The following is a 24,738-nucleotide window of genomic DNA, read 5'->3' on the forward strand; positions in this document are numbered from 1 at the left end:
AAAGGGGGGAGGAAAAAGAAAGCAGATAGGAAAAAAGCTTTTCTCATGAGAAACTGTCGGCTCTCTTGGCCCGGGGATCTGGGGGTCTTAACATTGTCCGTCCCCCTTTCCAGTCTGCGTCAGCGAGATCGGAATCTCTTTGGAGGCAGACTGTGGAGTGATGAGAGAGGGGAATGGAGACAGTTGGACCAACGAAAAGAAACAGAGAGGGTGAGACAAACAAGTCAGAGAAAAAAACCCGGGAGGAGAGTGAAAGAGATAAGAGGAACAGGTGAGCGACCGTGGGAGAAACAAGGGAAACGGAGTGAGAATCTGCACCGGGATCAAACGCTCTGTTCCCTGTGAAGGCCGCACAGTTCAGCAACAGTACAGCGCGCACCGAGCCAGCGAGCTTGTCCAAACACCTGAACCGCCGCTGCCCTGCACCTGGTGGCTTAGAAGGGACCTGACGGCCCTCCTGTCATCGCGTTCGCATTACGGGCCTGGCAGCTCCGTGACGACACAGGCGAACTGTCTGCGGCAGAGGTGAGCAACGGGACCTTTCATCACGCCGTGCCGGAGATGACACCCACCGGGAGGATTGTTGATGGTTTAATCCCCGCTCCCCAGATGTATGGAGGCGCTTGGGCCTTGATAATATTGCAGCATGCACAAGACAGGGGAGAAAGACGTGGTGTCGGGATCGACAAGGTAGTGAGTGACGGCAGTAAAACAAGCTGGAGTGAACTTGTGACGAGCGAGTGTTCCAGTTGAAAGAAATAATTAGGGTGTTGATGAGCTAACATGATAATTTGTCGATTAATTTACATTTTCTGCCACATTTGAGGGAATTCTTTTGTAATTACACTGTGTGGGAGGGACGTGGCACGAACGAAACGCAAAGAAACAGAAACTTAAAATGTGTTTATGTGGCTCGAGGGTCTACAATGGGACCAAACTTTTCAGAGTCAGCCCAGGAGAATGTTGCCGGGGAGGGAGAGTGAGAGAGACGCTGCAGAAGAAAAACAACAAAAGCTCTTCCAAACCTCTCTTCTGGCACTCTGAGAGATAATTAGCAGTCGGAGAGATTTGCCGAATCTGACACGGAACACGCTGACGTTACCCCCGTGACTGCATCCCCAGTTCCCACAGCGAGCTGGCCAATTTATTTAAGAGCGCGGCCCAAGATCAACAGCCTCATACCGCCCCGCCTGCCGTGATCACACTCACCCCTCCGTAGCCCCGACACACACACACACACACGCACACCCATAAAACCGCTCTGCTACGACCCAGGAAAACACGCAGAAATACCCACAGACACATAATGCTAACTGCTGCCAGCCTAAAAACCTTTCTTAGACCTCTCGCCATACAGCGTCATCACTGGCACAGCCCGGAATAAACTAGGCCACTGGCTGTTCTTACTAGCATGCTGATGCTGCGTCTTTGGGAAACGGGCTCCAAGTACAACACATTTCACACTGGCTGCAGTATGTGTCGTAGGAGGCCGCTTAAAAAACCCCCCCAAAAAGTTGCCTTATGAACCAATTTGCTGCTCTTTAATGGTCCAAAATCGTGGGAAAAACACATAAAGAGCTTTTGGTCAGAGGTCAACAACTGCGCTAACAAGGTGCTCTTCGGGAACACCTAATTGTATTTTATGCGTGTTGCTGTAGAAACTGGTAAACACGTTAACGAGGGGCGACCGCAGACATGCAGTACGCACATGCATGTGTGCCAGATAAAAACTCACGGACACGCACACAAAGCGCTAGACGGTTCAGCGAGAGGAAGATGCCTCACGTGATCACGGCCTCGGCTCAACCACACTCCAGACTGCACGTTTGGCTCTGAAGAGACAGTCAGTGGCTTTCTGCCCATCAATAGACCCATAAGCACCCAGTAAAATGAACCAACGAGTGCATGCAGACGTACTTCTGTAAGACACAGTGCAATTACAATAGCCTTTTAAATTGAGGCTTGTTTCACTTTTGAGTGCAGCGTTGCATAAGTAATCGTTGCTGTTATGGCATCTGGGGGAAATCAGCCCTTTGTCTGCAGAATAACAGCCAGCGCAGCGAGACCACCAGATCTCACCAGATCTCACCGTTCCTTTTCTTCATGGTATCTGCAGGTGTGTGCTCCGGATGGCCCCGCCAGGCCAGCTGAATAACATCTTCATCCGTGAATGCAAATCAGCCCGGGCATTAAAACGCATCAGTGTTTGCATGTTGTGCAATCATTCCGCTGCTCAGAATTGGATTGCACATCTGTTTGGCCTGAATGGTGAAATCAATGCAGGAATGCCGCCCCCCCCCGAGCCGCAGAAGGAGCAGGGTAAAAGGGTTTCAGTGAAACAGCCAGCTTTTTCACCATCGCGACGGTTACAAAAGAGGCTTCTCACAAGGGCTCGAAGGGCAAACTGTGCTGGCCTTGCTTTGCTCTCGGTCTGTGCAAAGCCCTGAAGAGGGTCAAACAGAGGCAGCTGTTCGGCCACTTGTACCAAAATGTGTCAGCCTGAAAGGGCTTTAAGTGAAAGGAAGCTTTCCACTTCTCAATGACAACTTTGGTTCAAGGTTCCAACAGGTTTCCTGGCTTGAAGTTTCCTGAGCTCAGCGTCTCTGAAAAGTCATTCGGGTGGCTCGCTGTGTTTCACTGCAAGGACGTGTTTGGAGGGAATCGAGAAAAGGAAGAAAGAGGACAGTATTTTATTGGAACTCTGCGGCACTCTGACGCTGCTCGGGGGGGGATCTCTAATTGGATCAACAACTGTCTGATTCCCATCAGCCAGCTTGACCTGTCTGCCCAGACTGAGGAGGCTGTGTATTATGGGAAAGGGAGAGAAAAAAAAAAGAGTGGGAGGGAGAGAGTGAGAGAGAGACAGAGGCAGATACATGAGGAGGAAGGCGGCACAAGGGACAGTGTTCTAGAAATAGATAAAGATGAAGTAGCCATGATATGAAAAACATATTACAGGTGCACAGGACAAACGAGAAGGCACATGGACCAAAACTACAGCGGCATTTATATATGTCGCCATTTTTAGAGTCAAATGGGCGAGCTCAGAATGGCCGCCAACCGGGAAGACAGGCGGCAGCAGCTAGCGCCCTGCGGGGAGGGCTTTGACGGGTCCCAGTCGATAGCTCTCACAACTGCCACGCTGGCCTCGCATCCTTCAGCGCGGAAATGAAGACGGTCCGCCAGCCGTTTTGCTGACAGGGACGGCACACGCGGCTCAATGACACGGCCCGATAAATGGAGAGGGCGCTGAGAGGAGAGCGAGACAAAGAAGGAGAGGGAGATAGATGGAAAGGCGGATACGGTGTCATAGAGAGGCAACACAAAAAAAAAAAAGACATGGTGAGACAGTGACGGAAAGAGACGGAGGAGAGAGGGACTTGGCGATGGCAAAAGTGACAGGCGCCGTCCAGTTTCCCCCTCATGGTCTATATACTATATAGCAGAGTGAGTGAGATAAGTATAGGGAGAAAGGATGTCAACAACGCCTTCGCTTCTCACTCTGCATCCGCTACACATGCTCTACGGCTATTGATCAGCCTTCGCTCAACCTTTCCCATAGACGGCTTCTGCAGCACGCCAGCCGGTACAAGCCTGAGATGATATTATGGATTACGGGAAAGGATGTGGAGGGAAGAGCCCTGGATGCGGGCGGTAGAAGCCTGATCGATGAGCTATTGCGCACTTAACAAGAGTAATGTTATGTAGGGAGTCTCTGACATGCTAATCCATCTCTCACTCTCTCCGTCCGTCTCCCGCGATCGCTCTCTGTTGTGGTTATGTGCTGTTGGCCCATCTCTCTCACCATTTCTTTCTATCTATCTATCTATCTATCAATCCATCTATCCATCTATCTCTTCATGCGCCGCTGAGCAGACTCTGATCCAAGACCAGATTCAAACAAATAAAGCTGATGGATGAGATGAGCTCCATGTGTGTCTGGCAAACAGTCCGTCTAAAATGCGGTAGACTAACGACATTCGACTGAGCCCATTTAATGGCGGTGGGAAAGCAAAACACGCTAACATGGCTTTTAGCTAGTCCTGGAATTCGCAGACATCTTTGTGAAACGTTCGGACAGAGGAGGTGAAGACCATTCCGCATGAGTGCAGCTGAAATTATTTTAGCAGATGAAAATATTGGTTGCCAACTCCTGTGAGACGAGCTCTGAGCTACGAGAATTTTTTTTTCGAGCTTAATCAGCTAATTCCGCTTGTAGTTGCCATGGTGAGAAAACAAACGGCTAAAAAACGACTGAGCTGTGTGAGTACAAGCTAGCGCATGTGTGTTGGCCAGCTGTAACAAACCCCCATCCAATTTATTGAAATAACATTGATACAAACAGACAGTCCTCGCCGCATAGATTCCAAATTGCATAGTTTGGTGTCGCTGGTTCCTGCAGTCAGCTGCAATTTTAAAGTGGCCAGTGGCAGATGTTTCTAATGTTGAACCCACACATGCTGCTCCACAGTGCCAACATCTTCGCTGTGGCAGTAGGTCTCAGTATCAGTGGCGGCTTTACACAGCTGGCCAGGGTGGCAATTACAAGAAGCCGCACTGTGGTCGCTTCAGATTTGTAAGAGTATAGTATGAGATTGAAAACACTATTTGCGGAGTGGATTTGAAATAAGATCCCAGCTAAGAAAACACGTACGATGTGCAACCGCCGACGTGACGTCAATATGTCACAGGCCAGTAGTGAGACTGGCTGTCTGCTTCGGAGACTCATTCTAAAGGTCTTCATCACTGGTCTGCACATTTTATTTGTGTCACTCCTAACTATGGGCAGAGACCCCCTTTCTATGACATAGTGAGTAAAAAAAGAACGAGACATTATGCCTCCGTCAACCAGTCAGGTTGCAGTTAACACCCATGTCTGTCCAAGATCACTTCATCATTTTATCCTATTCGACATTTGTGTGAATTTGTCATGAAATTCATCTTCGAGGCCAAATGGATGTTTGTGCCGAAGACATTCCCTCAAGGTGTTCTTGAGTTATCTCGTTCACGAGAATGGGGCGGACATGAGGCCACTGTGACCGTGACACTTGACCACCAGATTCTAATTAGTTCATCCTTGGACATTGTTCCATAATTGAAGACATTCCCTCCAGGCGTTCCTGAGATATCACGAGGATGGATTGTATGTCGGTCGGTGCGGACGACCCGACAACACAATGCCTCCGGCCGCGGCTGTCAAAAAATCTCATCCAAATTCATACTGATGGCTTTTGCTGCCATTACATTATCAATACAAAAGTAACTGAAGTGTATGAAAATGTTGCAATAACCAACTCTCCAATGAAATAACCAAAAGAAAAGGAAAGGGACTTCTAAAAGTAAAGAGACTTCCCTCAGACAGTAACAAGAAATACGTGGTTCTCTTTGGCCTCATGGCCTAGAACTGGCCGTGGTCGGGCCGTGGAGCTCTCTTTCCATGGCAATCCGTTTTTGGCTGTGGCAGACGGACTAAAGAGCAGCTGCTGGTGTGCTTTGCCTGTGGGGGTTGACGCCTGCTTCCACTGTCTGTGCCGCTGCCTGTGTGGGCAGACAGCGCAGCCATCTCTGTCCCTGTTAGCAGAGTATTATAACACTGCCAACGCCTCCAGTGACCCGTAAAACCTCCCATCTATAGAGATGAATCATACAGATGGGGGCTTTGTAATTCAACAGAACTGCCCGTCCACCAGACCTATGGCAAATATCTCTCGCTATATACAGTATGACACTTAAATCGGTTTTGCGGTCTCCGAGTGCACCTCAGAAGACGCGATAAAGTCTATCTTCAATAAGCGTGGGTTTCATATTATTATCACCGAGGTTTCATTATTTACATCAATCACTCTTACTCAGCTTTACACAGCTTCGACATTATGCTGCAGCGAAAATAATTTCGGTTTATTTATCAAGAACAGATTTGGCTGATGGTGTTCTCCAGCACCGCACTGCTTTACATTCATAGAGTTACACAAACTCACACTCAGAGTGCATTACAAGCAGCCCTCTGTTGTGATCCAGTTTGTCTTCGGAGTCTCATGCTGGCCGTTAGGTGCGTTGCTAAACGATACCTTGCCTCTCATACAATTTCCCAGATGGTCCCGGGATTCTAAAGTACGATTTGTTGCTGGTTTAAGTAGGGTTATGTAACCTTTCGGCTACCGTCGACGGCAAATTGATAATGACGTTTGAACAGAGGCGGAAAATATGCTTCGAGCCGCAAGCACAAGAAAGCCTCATCAGTTAGCGTGATGAGGCACAAAAAGAAAAGGCTGTGTGTTTGTTAACTAGGTTTCCACCGGAGGGGCTTCCAGTAACAACGGTATGGACAGGAAAGAAAATGAAATTACAGCACAATAAATGAATTATCAATATAGAGCCCTCGATACTGTATCTGAGGGGGATCAATACGCCACGGCTGCGATGGGGGCCGAGTGCGGAGGGCAGGCCTATAGCCGAGGGACCAGCCGGATCAATAATGTCACTGGGGGTGATTGACGATCAATGCTGCCAGTGACGTTGATTTATGATCAATGAAAGCAGGGCACCGGACTAATAAGGGGAGAAGGGGCAGAGGGGGGTGATGCGAGGAGAGGGCGGGGGGGGTTCCACAGCCTCCCCTTTACTGTAACTGATTGGGGATCGATGAAGAGTGGCACCGTGGCTGATTAGGGATCAGGTGACTCTGTGGCGGAGGAAGGCAGCTTTGCGTGAGAGGATTTGGTTGGCTGCGTGGAGACCAGCCTGTCTGAGCCGAGCGGAGCTGCAGAGACTGTAATTAAAGCCGCGCTGAAAGGAGCTTTCCACTGGTTGATAGAAGCTGCAGGTGCAGCTCTCTTTGCTCTTTCGCTGTCAAAAGAGCAGCCATGCGTGCGCACACACACACACAGTGTGTGTGTGTGCGCACACTCACAACCAAAGACAGCACAGGAAGGGCTGCACTATGTTTCTGCCATTCTCCCCCATAAAAGTCAAATCTGTTACTCGACATCCTCCGTCTCTTTTGCCTTGTTTTCTCAGAGTCTTTAGCTATTTTAAGACACTAGCGTTGCTTTATGGGGGTTCTTGCTGCTATAACCCAACGTGTCATTGTTGGAAAATGATGTGTTACAAGAGTAAATGTCAACAGATTTTAGTAATCTCATTAGTGTTACTCAACTAACAGATGCTATGTTGTCACTTGTGTTGTCACAGTGGAAACTTACTTATTTTAACCCAAAACATGATCTTCTATTAACCACGTGTTGTTGCTGAAACCAAATCATAATTCAGAATGCGTTTCAAAATCAAAATCGCGGTGAGCGGTTAAAACACAATAACGTTGATATACATGTGTAGAAATACTGACATGAAGCGTACAAACAGGTGTAAACACATAACAGTACTGAACGTGTATTAGCCAAGTTTTAGTGAGACGCCGTTTGTCTTTTCTGAATGACATGTGACCAAAATGCCTGTAGAATATTAAACATAATGTCTATAGTCGTCCTACAACAGGAGCAGGCACAGATGTGTTATGAACTGGCTGGGTAATTTCAGATTAGCCGTGTAGCCGTCTTCATAAAGGACTCAAAAGCCTTAGTTAGGTTCAAAGTAAGATGGCTAACCCACTCATCTGCTCCTTCGTCTGACAGACCCCTGTACTTATGAACTTCAAACAGTGCTTCAGACATTCCCAGGGCTCATAACTCATTCATTTCTTCGGTATTCTCTTTGTTCTCGAGCAGCGTTGACAGTAATCTTTCCCCCAAAAAAGTTGCTGACAACAGAAGTGGCATCTTTCTTATGGTGCACACTGAATATATCAACAGCTTTCAAAGGAAATTGTTATATTTCCTGGCTGATCTCCTGAAATGTATAAATTGCTTTAGATTCTAAAGTTCAGGTAATTAAGTGAATAAAAAAAAAAAATACAAAGCTGACAATCTTTTGCAATTGACTTGCGCAGCAACATTACGTGTCTGCCGTGTATGATGTCCAGTGATTCTGTCGTGACTCATCGCTATTAGAGCGTTTTCTCTACCTCCTACAAATTTAGTTAAGAACCGGTCAATGGGGTGTAAACTGTTCATGCACCAAAATAATCAGTTCAAACATAGTTAGAGCTTTAAACCCTTGAAACAAAACAATCTCTGATCAAAACCTGACCGCACTTCCTTCCTGTGTCAGTTACAGTTTTCTTCTCAGTCTTTGAAAAAAAACACACACAAAAAAACCCATAAAACGTGTGAAGGCCGTCTTAATAGCACATTCCTTTGGGGAAAAATTACACACTTGGCAAACTCCTCAGCATTATTTATTCTAGCATCAGTAGCTGTGCGCCTTCCTCCCCTTGAGAGAGCGATAACCAGAGAGAGAGGTCGACATGTGGAGAACAACTTTGGGTAAGTCCTTGCCTAAACATCTCAGAAGTGATGAAAAGGCTTTGTTTTTCCCAGTCGGCGTTAATGGGCCCCAATCGATGTGGGATAGCCGTGCTTTTTTCTCCACATGTCCTGCCCCCCCGGGGAAACACAGGGAGGTAATGCGGGAGGGGAGGGATATTGACACAACGTCGATATCACCAGGGTTCACGGGCACCGGCGCGGTGAAGGTAACTCCTGCTTACTTGGAAGTTGAGGTCAGCCATCGGGGGGAGCTCCTCATCAATGCTGCATAAAGGACAGCAGTACAGCCTGAGTGGGTCGGCCTGGACCGTATTTTAGTACAAACACTTGTTATACTGATGATATTCATCAGCACTTATTGATTCCACTCCAAAAGAAACCACACACACACACACACACACACACACACACACACACACACACACACACACACACACACACACACACACACACACACACACACACAAACACATACACACACACCAATGCTTTCACTGTAACAATGCACTGCTGCAGAGGCGAGCACACCGCCACGCGGGCCCTCATCTGTCACCGACGGCAAGCAGCCCGCCAGCCGCCACGATGTGCAGCTTAATTGGGGGAGCTGATGAGGTCTGATGAGGCCGGTACTTATTGAATTCCCCGGCCTGTTATTTAGATAATGCCGGGGAGGGAGCGGCCTCCGTCATCTCTCCCATTCCCATCCATTCACTGTCCCAGCAGGGGTCTGCCGGCTAATCCACTCTTGTTTGTAACGGCTGTGTGAACTGAGGGGATTTTGGTACACGCTCTCCCCTCGCTAGCACACATCTAGCAATCCCCGCTGTTGATTCTACCCCATAATGGGCCCGTTTGACGAGTTAACCAGACCCCGACACCCATCTCAACCCCCTTTTGCCCGTCTTTCTTTCTCGTATTTTGAGAGGGGCACTGTTGAATAATCACACTTTGCAGCAATCTTTTCCTTTTCTCGGCTTTTCCAAAAGCAATTACCAAACTTCAAATACGTGGCTGTACAGTGTTTGCTGGTTTACAATGCGTGCGCGAGTGAAAAAAAAAAAAAAAAAGAGAAGGGAAAGGTGTGAATGGAGTGTGATGGAGAGAAAGGGAACCAGCGGAGACAAGAGGAAGTTGCAGAACAGATGGCTAAATGGCAGGACAACAAACTTTAATTCCGTGCCTCAGACTGGCAAAGGAGATGGAGACCGTGAAGTCACAGAGGGGGGCCAAGGGTGCGGCTCAGTATGGGACAGCGCTTCAAAACGCATCAGAAGTGAGGAAAAACACCCGTGATTAATGCCTCTGCTGCACAGCACTGAAAAGGATCTGAATTTCAAACGTAAAGTTTCTATGGAAAAAATTCTGCATCTGGGTGGTCCAACAACACACGTTCACTGAGACCGGGACGCCACAACAGCAACAAAGGAGTAAAGCTCTGACGATTGTCCTCATGGAGGAGCAGATATCTAAAATGAAAGAAGACGGTCACAAACCTAACTAAGAGATGTATTGTCGAATGTATGCACAGCAGGTGGGATCTTGCTTTGTCTGCCAGAATGTGCATTACGACGAAACCCTCTGAAACACTGCCATTAAAAGTGCTTACGGTATTTTCCCACTTTGGAAGTGTTATCGGAAGCTAATTCTCATATCTTAATACCTCCAACAGCACCAGCTAACACCCTGTAACTAAAAATAATACCTTATCCAAACAAAATGAACCGTACACACATGATTTCCCCTTGAATTACTGGTGACATCTAGAAAAACAAAAGGCCATATTCATACGGGTCAGTTGTTGTGGCCTTATAGATCAGGGCGGCGACACTGACGAGGGGGGCCATTAAGGCAGCAACATTTAAAAGCTTACATGGAGAAGGTACAACGGCGAGTTCACCAGGGGCACAGCGAATCAATATCAGCCCGACTTAGAAATCTGCTGTATAATCCTTGATCTCCAAGGCCATTCGCTTTGCAGCCTGAAATTGGATACACCCCGACTGCATCCATCCCCCCCACGCTCACCCCTCGCTGTGCCGATGCCCGCTGCTCGCTCGCCGCAAATGAGACATGCTGAAAAATTGATCTGGATGCATCTGTGGCGAGATTACGTCTCGGGGCTAAAAGGGAGATATGACTAGCTCAAGGTAATTCATAAATCTGTGTGTCTATGTGTAAGAGGATCCAGACAGGGGCTGGTGAATGGGGAAACTTAGTGGCGGTATTATCATAACTACATCACTGCTATCTGGCAGAGTGCTGCACAAAAAGGCCATTAAGGCACCACTGCTATAAATGCTGGTGAAGGCCACACATTTAAAAAAAAAAAAAAAGCACTAGTATATGCTTCTATATGGCACGTACTGCAGGTATGATTAACAAGGACGTCAGAGAAATAAATCATCTTTGTGTATTTCGCCTGGGAGCTACGAGGCCTTTTGCAGTATAATACCATTTCTTTGATGAATGATTTGAGTGGAATATAATATAATAATAGAGCAGAACTATATTGTTCAACCACATGTGGAAAACAGTCTTGTGCGTGTTTTTGCCAGTTCACCACAAATCCTTTATATGTAATTGACTGCTGAAGGTTTTGTACCTTCAAAAATCGACTTCATTTCTTTTTTGCAATTTTTTGTAAATCACATAATCGGCATATTGCAGTTGCAAACACTAATGATCTATTCATTAATGTGTTTATTCAGTTTCTATTTATGCATGAGAGCGGTTCACCCTTTTAAACATTTAGTTCACATGAAAGGTTGAATTGGTGAAAAAGCCAGCATTAGACGACAATAACCAACCAGTCAAGTTGCAGTTTACATTCCTGTCCGTTGAAAATGACGGCACTTTATCCAATTAGACATGTGTGAAATTGTCGTGATTAACATAAGAATTATTGGCCAAAAAAGCTATTCTTCTTCTTTGAGTCCAGGCGGACATCTGTGACAAAACATCTACACACTCAACCCAGGAATAATGGACGCCAGCAGCATAGATTGTAAATGCAAGGCTTTCCGGCTGTTACACAAGTAAATAACCTCGTAACAATGCAATGAAACTGGAACAGTGCTCGCATTTTATGTATCTTACATTACCTCAAAGAGACATTCAAGGACAAGAAGAATACGACTGATACTGGTATTCTACAGTTACAGTACAAGCAACAACTGCAATGGACAGTTGAATGTTTGATATTCTTCACCTTGAGTTTCTTTGTGAAGGGATTCTTGTCCAACGACTTCTCTATATTCAACAGCATATTTGAGAGTCGGCTTTTACTCAAATTTTGGCAGTATTTTCAAATTTTTCGGACCCCTCCAATGTTTTGTTCCTCGACCATCCTTCTGCCTTCTGGCAGGTGAAACAAAACAAACAAAAATATTCCACCTCGACAGAGAAGCTGCACTACGGTAACAGCAACTCACCACCGTGTAGCAAGCAAGGCGTGAAAAGTGAGACTTCTAGACGGGGTATATCTTTAGGCGCCTCTCAGCTGCAAGTGTGGGCTGCCTGTTTTTTATTTTTTTGATTTCATTCCCACGGCGGTATGTATTGTTAGAGTGGCAGTTGTTGGACTCTCTGAGGCCTTTAAGCACTCTGTTTTCCCCCTATTACTTGTGCCCTGTGGGGGGACAGACAGTTGTAGCGAGATGCGGCGCAGCGCACCGGGGGTGGTCCCCAGATACCACCGATTCATACTTTCCACCTGACGCGCAGGCAGGATAGAGCGAACAGAGAGCTGGCAATTACCAGACTTCTCGCTATATATACTGCAATCCTGGCCAGCTCTGCTCTGCTGTACTCCACTCTGAAGGCTGTCTCAGGGCCAAGCTGGAGGTAATGAAAGCAACACACTCCTAATGGACTATTGATGTGTGTGTGTGTGTGTGTGTGTGTATGATGGTAAGGAGTGAGAGAGGCTCAAAGAAGAAAAGGTAGGAAACAGAGACTAAGAAATCATTCTGTTGGCGTGTCGGAGTGCTTTCCTTTTTCTGTGTCGTCTGTGTTTTCGTGCGACTGCAGAAAGTGTGCATCCATGTCTGCGAGCTACTGTAAATCATCTACATAAGCTGAGCAAAAGCAGCAGAAGAAAACAAAAAAAAAACCACAGGCGTGATCCAATAACCACGGTGAGCAGTGCTGCCAGCCGAGGGAACGGAGACAGACGGAGAGACAGTGTGTCTGAGACATGAGGTCACCCCGAAAACCAGGTGTGTTTCCATCGTCCTTCAGCTCAAACACCAGCAGGCAGCTCTCATACAAACACGCTCATATACAAAAACATAAATAGCTCTAGGTGACAAAAAAAAGAAAAAAAAAAAAGAGGAAAAATTGGCAGCCATGACACCGTCGCGGTGAGATTCATCAAATGGAACGTGTCCCACACCGACTGATCGTCCATTGGCAGAGCACGTAGGTGTGTACACATTTTTTGTTGCTGTGCGTCTCTGTGTGTGTCCCCTACCCCGCTGGCAGGCGGTCGGATGAATGAATGGGCGTCGACTCCTGGAGGTCCGGTGGGCGCTCCAGAAATAACTCTGCTGACCACGGTGACCTCTGCTTGTTCCCACACAGCCCGCGTCCTGTTCTAATGGAGGCCCGTGCTCTATTTCGGGGGCGGCAGCTAGATTTATCTCACTGCCCTCTGTGTCCCGGGGACGCTGACAGTGACGTGGTCGGGTGTAACTGATGCCTGCTTCCCTGACGCAAGCACGCAGAGGATACAATTAGTCTCGAGGTCAATTCCGGTCCGTCAGATGACCCGGCAGAACCTCACTATTTCTCCTCACTTTCAAAATGTATACCTTAAAACGTGCTACAGTGGAAAATACAAAGCTGTAAATGATCTTTCTTCTCTTTTTTTCTTTTGCAATACTGTAACTGATGAAAGGTGCAGGAGACAGAGAGGAGTGAGCCACAGAGAGCAAGCCTTCTGAATTGCTTGCATACCACAGAGACCTTGGAGCATGATTATCCTCCTCAGCAAACTTAATCTTCATTCTGCAGGACTGGCCGGCTGGCCAAAAGGCTATGAGCTCAGTGACCTGCTGTATCTGCTGAGAGGCTGAATATTACAGAAATGCATCGCCTCAGGTCCTGCATTAGATTAAGATGACTGATGGTTAAAAACCCGGAATCTAGGGACCTGTGAAGATAATGTGTGCATCTCAGGACTTCATTCCTTGGAGTGGTGGAGAGCCCGGTTAGCTCTGGGGAGAAGTATAAAAAGAAAAACTCAAGAGTTTGTTTTTGCTTATGACTGTAAAGTTGGCAGGAGTGAGCCCCTGAGCTCGCCAGAATATAATTCACTGGAAAGAAAGGTATGAGAAACGCTGCCAAAGTCCTAAACAACTACTGTGCAAGACATTCAACCAACAATTGGTCCACAGCTGTGTTTCAGACGTTAGCAGAAATAAAACAATCTATGACTTTGCTCAATAAAGCCGCAGTGTTGTGGTGCTCCAGACTGGTCTTGGTCCAGACCACTTTTTTGAAGAAGTTGGGGATTTTCATTTGATCTTGTCACGGTCTGAGGACTGTGGATTTTATTTCAAGACCACAATTGGGAGGACATCCCTACATTGCCTGTGCATTGTCTGATTGATGTCTGAACACATCGCACAGTGTGCGACTCGCACTGGTCTGGTCTTGATCTTGTCTCGACACACTCGGGTCTTGATCATGACTTGGTCTCTGTTTTAGGGGGTCTTGACTGCAGCACCGAAATACGGCAGATGAATGTGCGATTAGCCGTCAAACTCATCGATCAACATGCTAACATTTGCTAATCAGCACCAGGTGACCTGATCTTCGGCGCTGGAGGAAATGTTTGGATCATAAATGTTTGTAAAAGAAAAATCGTGACTTTCCATTCAAAAGCCAAACCCATAGAACAAGTCGATGGGTGGGGATAGTGGATATTTGTATAAACTGTAACTGTGATCCAACAAATAGTTGCTGACAAATTGTAGCCAAAAAGCCATGTAGCTAGCACTGCTAAAACCAGCAATGAGGCAACACTTGAGAGAATGTATTTTTAATTACTGGGTGTATTATAAATGTCTGCACACATTACATTCAAGAGCATTTTTGGAACAAGGCCCAATAGGATTTCTAAGCCAACCGTGCTCCACTTCCACGGGAAAATAAAAACACTGTGTCGTAAGTGTCTGCTGTCCACGCTGCGAGTGAATCCACGGCACAGAAGAAATAAGAACACATCAATGACACGGCTGAACGCGTCTCAAACAAAAGAGAGGAGAGGAAGAATGTTCTCCATAAATAAAAGCGGCCTCAGGTGCTCATTTTGCTGGCACTAATATTGTGTGCACTCAGCTGAATCCAGTTACATCGATGAGCATCAGGGAGGGGGAGAACAGGAATGTGCGTGATGCCGACGTGCAGGATGGCGAGCGGAGAGGAAGGGAGGGGAGAGTGAGCGATGAAAGACAGCGGCGGCAGGGAAAGATAAGCGAGGGAGGGACGGATGAGAGAGAGAGAGAGAGAGAGCATTAAAGCAAGGACAACAAAAAGTGCCAGGAGAGATGCGAGCACGGTGAGGAGGGAGAACGATAGAAAGAGGGATCAACGCGGTGGACAGCTGGGCCGGGGGTCACGGGGGTCAAGCTCAGGAAGCGGTCGCACGCGGCCAATGTCATCCTTTCATCTCTGCAGATGCAGCAGCCTAAACTTTACTCAAATTTAACCTTCCAAAAGCACGGGCTGTTCCAACTTTCACTCCTCTGCTTCCCTGCGCCACCCATCACTTTCTTCCCCCCTCTGCCCTTTTCCATCTGTTCTCTTTTATCTCCCCCTCTTATTCCTGTCACATTTCCTCAGCTCCTAATCTGTTTCTTCCCATCGCCCTCCCGCTATATTTCTCTCTATTACCCTCCCTCGTTATGTGTCTTCTCCTCGTGGTGTCTCGCCTACATTCGGTCTCGCTCCACATTAGATGTGGTTGAGTGGAGAGCAAAGTCAATTGTTCCTGCCTAAACCCCTCCAGGAGCCGGGGCTCCTCTCCTCTGCCTAAACAAACTTTGAAGCCAATCAAAGGGCTTATATTATTTTCTGTGGAAGGGGACTGCAGCAGGTGAATGCTATATATTTCGGTGACGGATCCACTCACACCGTGGCTCCTCTCCCCGTCTCCTCCTCTCTGCGCTAACCACCGGCTCCGCTCATGATTGATACAGTTCAGCGGCAACACAAACAAAGCGTGACAAATCCAGATTATTGTCTGTGGGCGAGATAAGGTTATAATGAGAAAGTGCATCGGGGGAAATTGAACCTTTTTCAGGAAGCTGTCTGATTTACTGGGGATGCCAATAATAACTTCCTGTGTGTGCGGCTTGTAATGGGAGGCGGGTGAAGTCAGGGGTAGAGAGTGTGTGTGTGTGTGTGGGGGGGGGGGGGGGTTGGTTCACGCCAAGACGACAGATTTCATTACGATGCAATATCCTGAGGAGCGCATTTGAGAGGGAGGACGGGTGGCTAATTATTATCCGTAGCACTGCATATCGAAAAGCTGTCCGATTGTCATTGTGTATCACAAACAGAGACAGAAATATGAATGGTTCAGGGTGACAGCGGCGGTAAGTGAATCATCAATACATAACGGATCTGACCTTTTGTTTCTGTCAAAAAAAAGAGGACGGCAAACAGTACATGTAAACAATTCACAGATCAGCACCCACGCATGGCACACGGATGCATCATGGGAACAATGTGCCTTGGCATGCTGGCGGAGGCAGCCATGTCTGAGACGAGCTGACAGCCAAGCCACCAACCTACTTGGCTAAATCTACACGCCATAGGGGAGAGAAATGGGCCCGCTGACAGGCCAGTTATTAGCCAGGGGAATGTGGGAGGGATTGCAGAAATTAACATGGATTACTCGAGTATGACTGACAGCTTCAGAAGGGCTTTTTGTGACTTACCAAGTGAATTGGGACTCGCCTTAATTCAGCGAGGGACGTTTTAATACCGTGGGCTGTCTCTGCTGTCTCGGCGCCGTTGCCTTAGTGAGGACGCCAACAGCGGGGGAATCTTTTTCTGCAACAGCACCCCCGGCAACAGCTCCCCCGCCCTCGGTGGCACAGGCCCTGGTGTTCGGCAAATAATGACGGGATGTGTCGGCGGGCCAGCACTATCTTCTGGTCTGTGCAGTTTTGTTTAAAAGGGGAGGGGTGGGGGGGGGCTTGCTAACTAGTAACCCTTGTGAACTGTGATTGGCATAAGCCTGACAGTTCTACAAAGCCCGGGCGTCCTCCGGATCTCTCACAGATAGGGGAAGTAAATTTAGAAATCACATTCATAAGGACTTCATGAAGCACTGATGCTTCCCACAAGTCTCCATGAAGCATATGGCTTTTACTGTGGGCCTTAAAAAACTGTCTATGTATACATTAGAATAGAGTCCACACTGAAAGACAGCGTGTGAGTGAGAAGAAACAGACACTGTGGTTTGAAGAGAAATTGTGAAAACAGATAAAGTTAGAGGGAGAAATGCCAGAGTATTGTAAAAAAAAAACAGAGACGCAGGAAGGCTTGTACATATTGCATGTTTCCGTTTGGTTCCATGTCCCAGGGCCACTGTGGCTGCTTCCTGATGTGGTTTCCATTATTTATCCAGCATCTATTGGACCATATTGGAGCCCACTCTCAGGTCTGCTGCCAATATGGCAGCACAACGGAAGGGAAAAGGAAGAAGCTGCAGTGTTACTGCACATTCAGTCTGGACCCAATCTCTATTTGCACAGTCAGACATTCATGCTGGATTGATTCAAGTCTGGTGCTGTCATTTGGCAACGCTCAACGCTACCTGTGTCTAGCCCTTCTGAAGACACACCTTCTCGTTTATTCAGCTGTTGTTTGATTGCTGACAACGACATGAAGTCGAACAGCACGAAGAGCGGCAATTCGCCCGAGCAGCTCAGACAGAACATGCATCAGACGTTATCAATTTCCTCTCTGTCACGGCTCACTCACAATACGGGATGCACATGAGATTACTCACCTGCCAAAAGCAAACAATGGCTAATGTATCTCCGGTTCAAATTACATTTACCATAGGGTGTCATCTCTAAGCTGTTTAATGCATTGTGGGACGAAGGGCTTTAATCAGCGAGGCTCAGTGGAGCCAGCGGATTAAATCACTTTTTATCTGCGCTTCCTTTGACTTTCCCAGTGCTCAGGGTTGCAGTGTAAATCATAATGCGTCCCTGTTGGGCTCACTTCAGTATGGTTTATTGCTGTAGTCACATTTCATAAATTCTATTTATTCTGTATTGAGTAAATCCACATGCACTGAAAAACAAGGATAACTCTTACATTCTCACCTCCAACTACAAAGTGGATCCTTTCTCAGAAAAGAGTTTATTGTGTCTGCAGTATGTGTGTGTATCTTATGTACTTTTAGACACGTGTACTGTGGTTATGAGCGTGTTAATTGATGCATGCAGTATATGCAGTCTATGTCCAAAGGTGAGAATACACCCGCCTGTGTGTATTTGGGCACGCGTGCACTTTCTCCACAGGGAGTATGTGGATGAGTTTGTATCTGCGTATGCGGGCTCACAGCCGGTCACAGCGGCGAGGAGAGAGCGGCTGCCGCATTGCACAGAATAGCTAAACAGCTGTAGTGCTCCATCAGGGCTATCGATCATGTCCCTCTCTCCGAATCACAATCAGACGTGGGCAGAGCAGAGAGGCTGGGGCAGGCCTCTGTGACTGGCTACGCACCTCTCATATCAACCAGGCATTCGTCGAAAAAACCTGGTCTGGATAGCTGATTAGATGCACTTGTTTCTGTAGAACTCGCTGGAATACATGGACAAGTATTCAATTAAAGTGCCTGGCAAGCACTGCCTTCTTTCTTTCTTTTTTGATAATGGTGTGTTTTATTGCTTATAAAGAATATAATTGTCCATAATGTTTAATGCACTAATTCCTTATTGTATTGATACAGCACTTCTGAGTGTAACACAAATCAAAAGTGCATTAAAACATATATTGTTTCCAAACAACACATGTAACCGCCGTGAAATTAGACATGGTTTCATTCAAACTTAACAGTAATAATAGGTTAAGCTGTTAAAGTATCATCAGCGACCATCTGCTATCATCCCCCATACACTGTAAATCAACTCAACGCCTCATGTAATCACAAGGAAGTTGGAGGCTATTACATTAAAATTGAAATAAGAAGTGTATGGGAGCTGTCCGTGGCGCCATTAGCTGCCATCTACTAGCATCTCTGCAATCCTGCGTTCTGTACGTATCTCCTTCCTGTGCCGTGTCTCACTACTACATTTTATCTGCGACTCAATGTTAACTTCCTGCCAGTGTGGTGACTCTGTTTCCATTTATTCCCCCCCCCCCCCCCCCCCCGTGGTCAGTTGAATTTAACAGATGACCTGACATCCAGACATTTGCTTCCTGGTTTGGGACAGCGAGGTTACAACTCAATATCCTTTTCTATTGCCACTGGACACACCTGAGTAGAAGAGGGCAGCTATAACAAGACCAACCCCCATCTCTCTCTCTCTCTCTCTCACACACACACACACACACGTCTTGACACAGTGTGATTGAGTAGCTAAGCTGGAAATGCAGAGGCTTGTCAGATACGAGCTTGAGAGGATTGGTGAGCAAGCACGGTGCATCGAGAAGGGTGTGTGCATGCATGCGTGCTAAGAATGTTGCAGTGTGTGTGTGTGTGTGTGTGTGTATTTGTGCTACCACAGTAACTTTGTGGACTATGTTTCAAAAGCTAACTGGAGGGAAAAAAGGGGATTTCATTAGCATTATATGGATGTTGACATTCCATTCAGGTCAAAGTTAGTGGTGCATGACAATTTCTGTGCTTATGTGGTTTGTGTGTGTGTGTGTGTGTGTGTGTGCATGTGTCAAGGCTCACAGAGTGTAGTAGTCATGGCTGTCACACAAGTATACACATGCACGCTCCTGCTGTGCTGTGTGTGGCGAGGGTCCCCCTGGGGGGGGGGGGGGGGGGGTTGCCGCTGAACTGTCAAATCAGGATGGATAAAGAAGCTGCCCTGCATAGCAAGGGGCTCTGGGGAAATACCACCAACATGACACGCACGCGCACACACACACACACACACACACACACACACACACACACAGCACACGAATACAGCACGTGTGTTTTCCAGCTTTAAAATGCATAAATTGAAATGTGCACGCATGAATCAGAAAACAGACAAAAATGTAGTAGTGAGAACACATGACGTGCACACTTGTATTCACACACACTAATACATATTTATAAAGGGCTATTCGCTGCCTGTGTGAGAAACAGAACCAGTCCCGGGGTCGTCCGCAGAGGAACATCTGAGTTTGATAACGGAGGAATGTCCAGAGATCTCCATTTCGCCGACATCAACGCAACATGGACAATGTCAGAAAGAGACACTTCCCACCCTCTTCTATGTTAAAAACTTTGGGAAAAGTATCAGAGGAATGACAGAATGATCCTTTATCCTTCAGTATTCATGAAGAGAATATCTGAATCTGAAGCGTACCGATACATGTCGACTTAGGGTACGGTTCCAGAATTGAAAAGATGCAAGGATGACACGTTGTTGAAGTATTCCAAAAGCAAAAAAAACTCAATAGGTCCAAACATTTTCAACAAAAGTCATGTGGTTGAAATGTGGTTCCACTATTGGTCATACAGTTGGCTCCTCATACGTCTTCATGCACAACTCAACCGTTGCGGATGATAAACTACAATGCAATAACTATCTATTAATACAATTTGGGTGATATTTTACAAGTTTTGGACATAATTTCTATCAGTAACACCAACATTGGAGTCACCAAGTTAATTCCTGAGATCTGGAATCAATGCGTCTTTGCTAAAAAATAAACCAGGCCGGGCAAGAAGTGTAGTCAGACGAACCAAAAACAAGACCCAAGTTGTAATAAACAGAGGATTTGATTATCACAGGCATTTCCTTAAATTACAAACAGCAACAACACAAGGAACAATAACAGCTTTTGCGAGTCCTGTGAGTGTACACAGTCAGGTATCCATGGAGGAATAGGAGAGATCTCATGGACCCTTTAGGAGGGACCAGAGCAGCACCAGACCAGAGCAGACCTTGTAAACTTAACTATTCTTAATTCCACAGACGGATTTCCTCGATCGGGACGGTAAATCTTCATGCTTGGCACAAGCCTGAACAATCCATTAACAATAATAAAGCCTGAGTGGCCGGGAGATAGACTCTTAAAGGGGAAGGTCAGCCTGATATTACAGCTTTAAAGGTTTCCTATTACGGCTCAACTTCAATATAACCACTCACCTTGCCTTTAATGGCTGCTGGCTATGCAGTGGCTGAGCATATGTGGAGATCCTACATCCAGTCTCTTTCTGAGGTATTACTGAATAGTGGAGGAGCAATTTATGGGTCTGTTTTCAGTCCCGCTGGTTGGAGGTGTAAGTATTGTTAATAAAATTGCTGCGGGGGTGAAGGAGATCTCATCGTCTTTGCCCTGTCCGGCCCCCACGTCCTGCCGGGACGCATGGGAGGCGTCGCAGCACCTGGCCCCAAAAGTGCTTCGGCGGCATGTTTTTTTTCTTCATCCTGGCCTTTCTTTCTTTCATATCTTTGCTCTCCTTCCACCTTGCTTTGCCTTTTGCTAACACCTCTTGTCACCCCTAGTCCCTCAGAGACTTGCTCTGTTTCCAGCGTTTCCCATGTCTCCTTTTGTTCGAAACTTTTTGGGATAGTGACGGCACTTTGGACCCCGACTAAAAGACACATCTCCGTGCTAACACACAGTGTGGCGCAACCGTGTCTAGATTTTGTGATGTTCTTTCTTTCGCCCTCTTTTCCCTGCCTGTTTTCTCCTTGGCCAGCTTGTTCCACTGTCGAGGGTGACTGCAGAGAAGAAAGATAGGAAGGAGAGAGGACACGGCAACGGAGAGAGCAGGAGCGGGAGAGGAACGAGGGGAGAGTGCAAGCTCTTAAGTAGATTGCGAAGAACAGCACAGAGGCGTGAGTGTGAATATTAAGAGGATTTTCTCCTGCCCGAGAAGTTTCAGCCTGCAGCAGCGGCACCAGGGAGGGAAAGAGATGGTGACAGAGAGAGAGCGAGAGAGAGCGAGAGAGGGAGAGGGAGAGAGGATACCTACAGAATCGTCAGCTATTCAGCCACATAGCCACGACAGCTAGCTTCAGGTGTCAGAAACAACGGTATACACAATCTATCAAGCTGTCCGGCAGATCCAAAATGAGAAATTACCATAATTGAATTAGAAAGGCGGTTTCTTACAGCGAAAAAGGGTGATGATTTTCCAAGAAAAAGGGAAATGGGTGATGCAAGAACAATGTAAAGTGAAAGAGGACGGGAGACTCACCTGGAATGCCTGGCGGGGTTTTCAGGTATTTGCCATTGAAATGCTGTATCACTACTTCACATTTCTCTGTGGACTCCATCCTGCAACACAAAAAGTGATACATGGGGTTTCATTTAAAAACACTGGCTATCCATCTGCAGCAAAGGCTGACAGTCCTTCCTTAGAAATACAGTATAAGTGCTTAACCCTGACACTAAACTACAATGACACAAAGGGAGTGCTTGTGGTGAATATAATTAATTTAGTTCGGGTGCAAATGGAGGTTTCTTTGTGGCACTACACACTCTTTAACTGTCACAAACGGATAAGAATACCTTACCTCTCATCTACACCACGATACCATTTGTAAAAACCAAAATATATCAAGGTGAGTCTCAGTCCACTGAGAGCAGTGCTGCAGTCGTAATCAACTCAACTTTGCTGGTTTCCATTTTTGCACCGGAAGCACGAAGTTAAATACCGCCACCGATGACACATTTACAACAACAAGGAGACCCCCACTAGACTGTGTCCTGCTGGCTGGGTAGTGTCACTCTGTTTATTCTAAAAAAAATAAAACATAATTTGTGACACTACCCAGAGTCAGTCTGTCTATGTGCTGGGGAACGTCGTGAGTCAGAAGTTCATAACGAATGTAGAGAAAGGGACAGGCGACAGGGAACGCAGGGAGGTAGAAGAAGGTATGAAGAAGGGAAATGTCGTGCTTATAAGGGGGGGGGGGGGGGGGGGGGAGAGAGAGAGAGAGAGAGAGGGCAGGAAGCTGACTCACTCGCCCCCTTCTTCCGGCCACTTGATCAAAAGTTTCTGGGCCGAGCAGCCTACCAGCAGGAGGGCTCTGATCTCTCACATCATGAGCACACAGACACCAATAACCCCCTGAGAGGAACATGAATGTGCATATAACCAAATTTCGTGGCAATCCATCCATATTTTGTTGAGACATTTCCCTAAAAAAACGAAGAACGTGAACCTCATATTGGCGCTGGAGGAAGAGTCAGGGGAGCTCATCCTCTGTGGAACACGGCCGTCTGTGTAACGTTTTATTACAGCAGCATTAAAAACACAGCTGTGTGCGCGAATTTGCAGCCAGTGTACATATGTTACCATGCAGATTACGCACAAAGGACTCGTCTTAAAATGGGCTTTTAAATGCAGGCTTGAGTGATTGCCATGCCTCTGCTTATGGTAATCTTGGAATGTGCAGAATTCATTGCTTTCCACATTTTCATTCTTTATTCGGTCTCACCTCCAAGAATTCTCATATCTCCCTGTCAGCCTCTCACTTCTCTGTCCTCTGTCTCTCTCATGCTTCTTCGATCTCTACCTTCATCCTTCTTTTTTTTTTTACCATAGCTTCTTTATCTCTCTCTCCGTCACATCCATCTTACTCCCGACCCGTCTGCACCTCTTCTTTTTGACGTCTCTCTCATTCCTCCTCGTCTTTCACCCTTGGTGTTTTCCTCCATCTTTCACCGTTACCCCCCTCCCTCCCTCCCTCCCTCTCTCCCTCTCTCTCTCTTTTTCCCGCTCCATCTCTCTCACTTTGGGTGCCCTCCTTTTCTTCTCGTCCGTTTGCTTCTCTGTGATCCACATCAACAAATTTCTCTCTTTTCCTCTCCCCACTCTTTTTAGAATATGTCATCTTTCACACTTCCTGGCATCATCCATCTCTCTCTGACCCCGTACCCCCCCCCTCTCCCTATCTCTCTTTTCTTTTCTCTTTGAAAATACAGTAAGCAGCCAGTGTGACTCAGCTAATCACAACTGGCCTTTAACACATTACGAGCACTCAGCATCTAGAGATGAGATCAGTAAAAACACTGCCATTCATCTGATTGAAAAGAGTACGTATATAAAGGCTGGGTATGGTCTGATATTATATCTGATTTTATTCATTATGTCGATTTTCATTTAATAAAATAAATTAGACCTCTCAAATTACTTCAATCAAATCAAGCAGCCGTGAATGGACTGTGCCTTAATACAACTTGTAATTGGATAATTTAAATCAATACTACTTTGATCAAAGGAGAGTAAAAAGTGTACAAATACAAGGCCACCTTCTTCTGCAGCTGTCAGTGGCTGACAGTACACTTAGTGGTAAGGACACATTTATGTCAGCACCAAAGGATTTATATTCAGCTCTACTTTCTATAAAAAATATTCTGCCGACACAAAGGAGGTGGAGACCATTTCCTCACAGACGGCCCAAAATATTTTTAATAAAAGAAAAAAAGAGATGAAGCTTTGAGAACTTTCTTTGACACCGTATATAATGCATTAGATACATATTTATAATGCATTATAATATAATAAAGAATAAAGTATTGAGTGATGAAGCCACTCTAAGTGGTCATTGGGTGCTCTAACTCAAGTAAAAAATAAGTGTATAATGTTTTGTGTGTTATATAATAACATGTTTTCCCTTTGGAGTAACTTACAATTACATTATAATGAATTGTAAAAAGATTATAATGTATTATAACTATGGGAATTATAATACACGATAATCCTTACAAAAATATGTCAGTGAGTGAGCAGCACCTATGAAGTATTATGATACTTGACCTCAAGTCAAATGCTTTTTGTGTTCTTTATTAGTTTGATTGTTATATTCCATGTATTGTAGTACATCACAACTTGCTGTGTGTGTGTGTGTGTATATTTTATTCTGTTTATGCCATTGACATATTGTTTGATGACAGAATCATGCCAATAAAGCTCCTAATCCGCGTTGACGCGCACACAACACAGTTACACAAACATGCCAATAAGCCTTCCATAAAGCTTTCACTTCAGGAGGCAGCCCAGTGACACAGAGAGGAGCGGCATGGAGCAAAGCTAACCTCTTTATCGCTTTTGTTCTCTCTCACTAAAGCCTAACAGCCCCATACACAGCGCACACTCCACTTGTAATAATGATTTATGTGGCGGTGTACTGCATAATCGAAAAAA

The 24,738-nt window shown here is 46.2% G+C and overlaps 1 protein-coding gene across 1 annotated transcript in view; it reads right to left on the minus strand.

Moving 5' to 3' along the window:
• Positions 1-24,738, minus strand: part of LOC142965343 (RNA-binding motif, single-stranded-interacting protein 3-like) — a 256,699-nt gene that overhangs the window by 46,222 nt on the left and 185,739 nt on the right. Inside the window, exon 8 of the mRNA XM_076106256.1 lies at positions 21,784-21,863. Within this exon, the coding sequence (XP_075962371.1) occupies positions 21,784-21,863 (80 nt within the window). The remainder of the gene's footprint in view (positions 1-21,783; positions 21,864-24,738) is intronic.

This window comes from Anarhichas minor, unplaced genomic scaffold, assembly GCF_050575085.1.
Source record: "Anarhichas minor isolate MPS153535 unplaced genomic scaffold, ASM5057508v1 ptg000033l, whole genome shotgun sequence".
Taxonomy (NCBI): domain Eukaryota; kingdom Metazoa; phylum Chordata; class Actinopteri; order Perciformes; family Anarhichadidae; genus Anarhichas; species Anarhichas minor.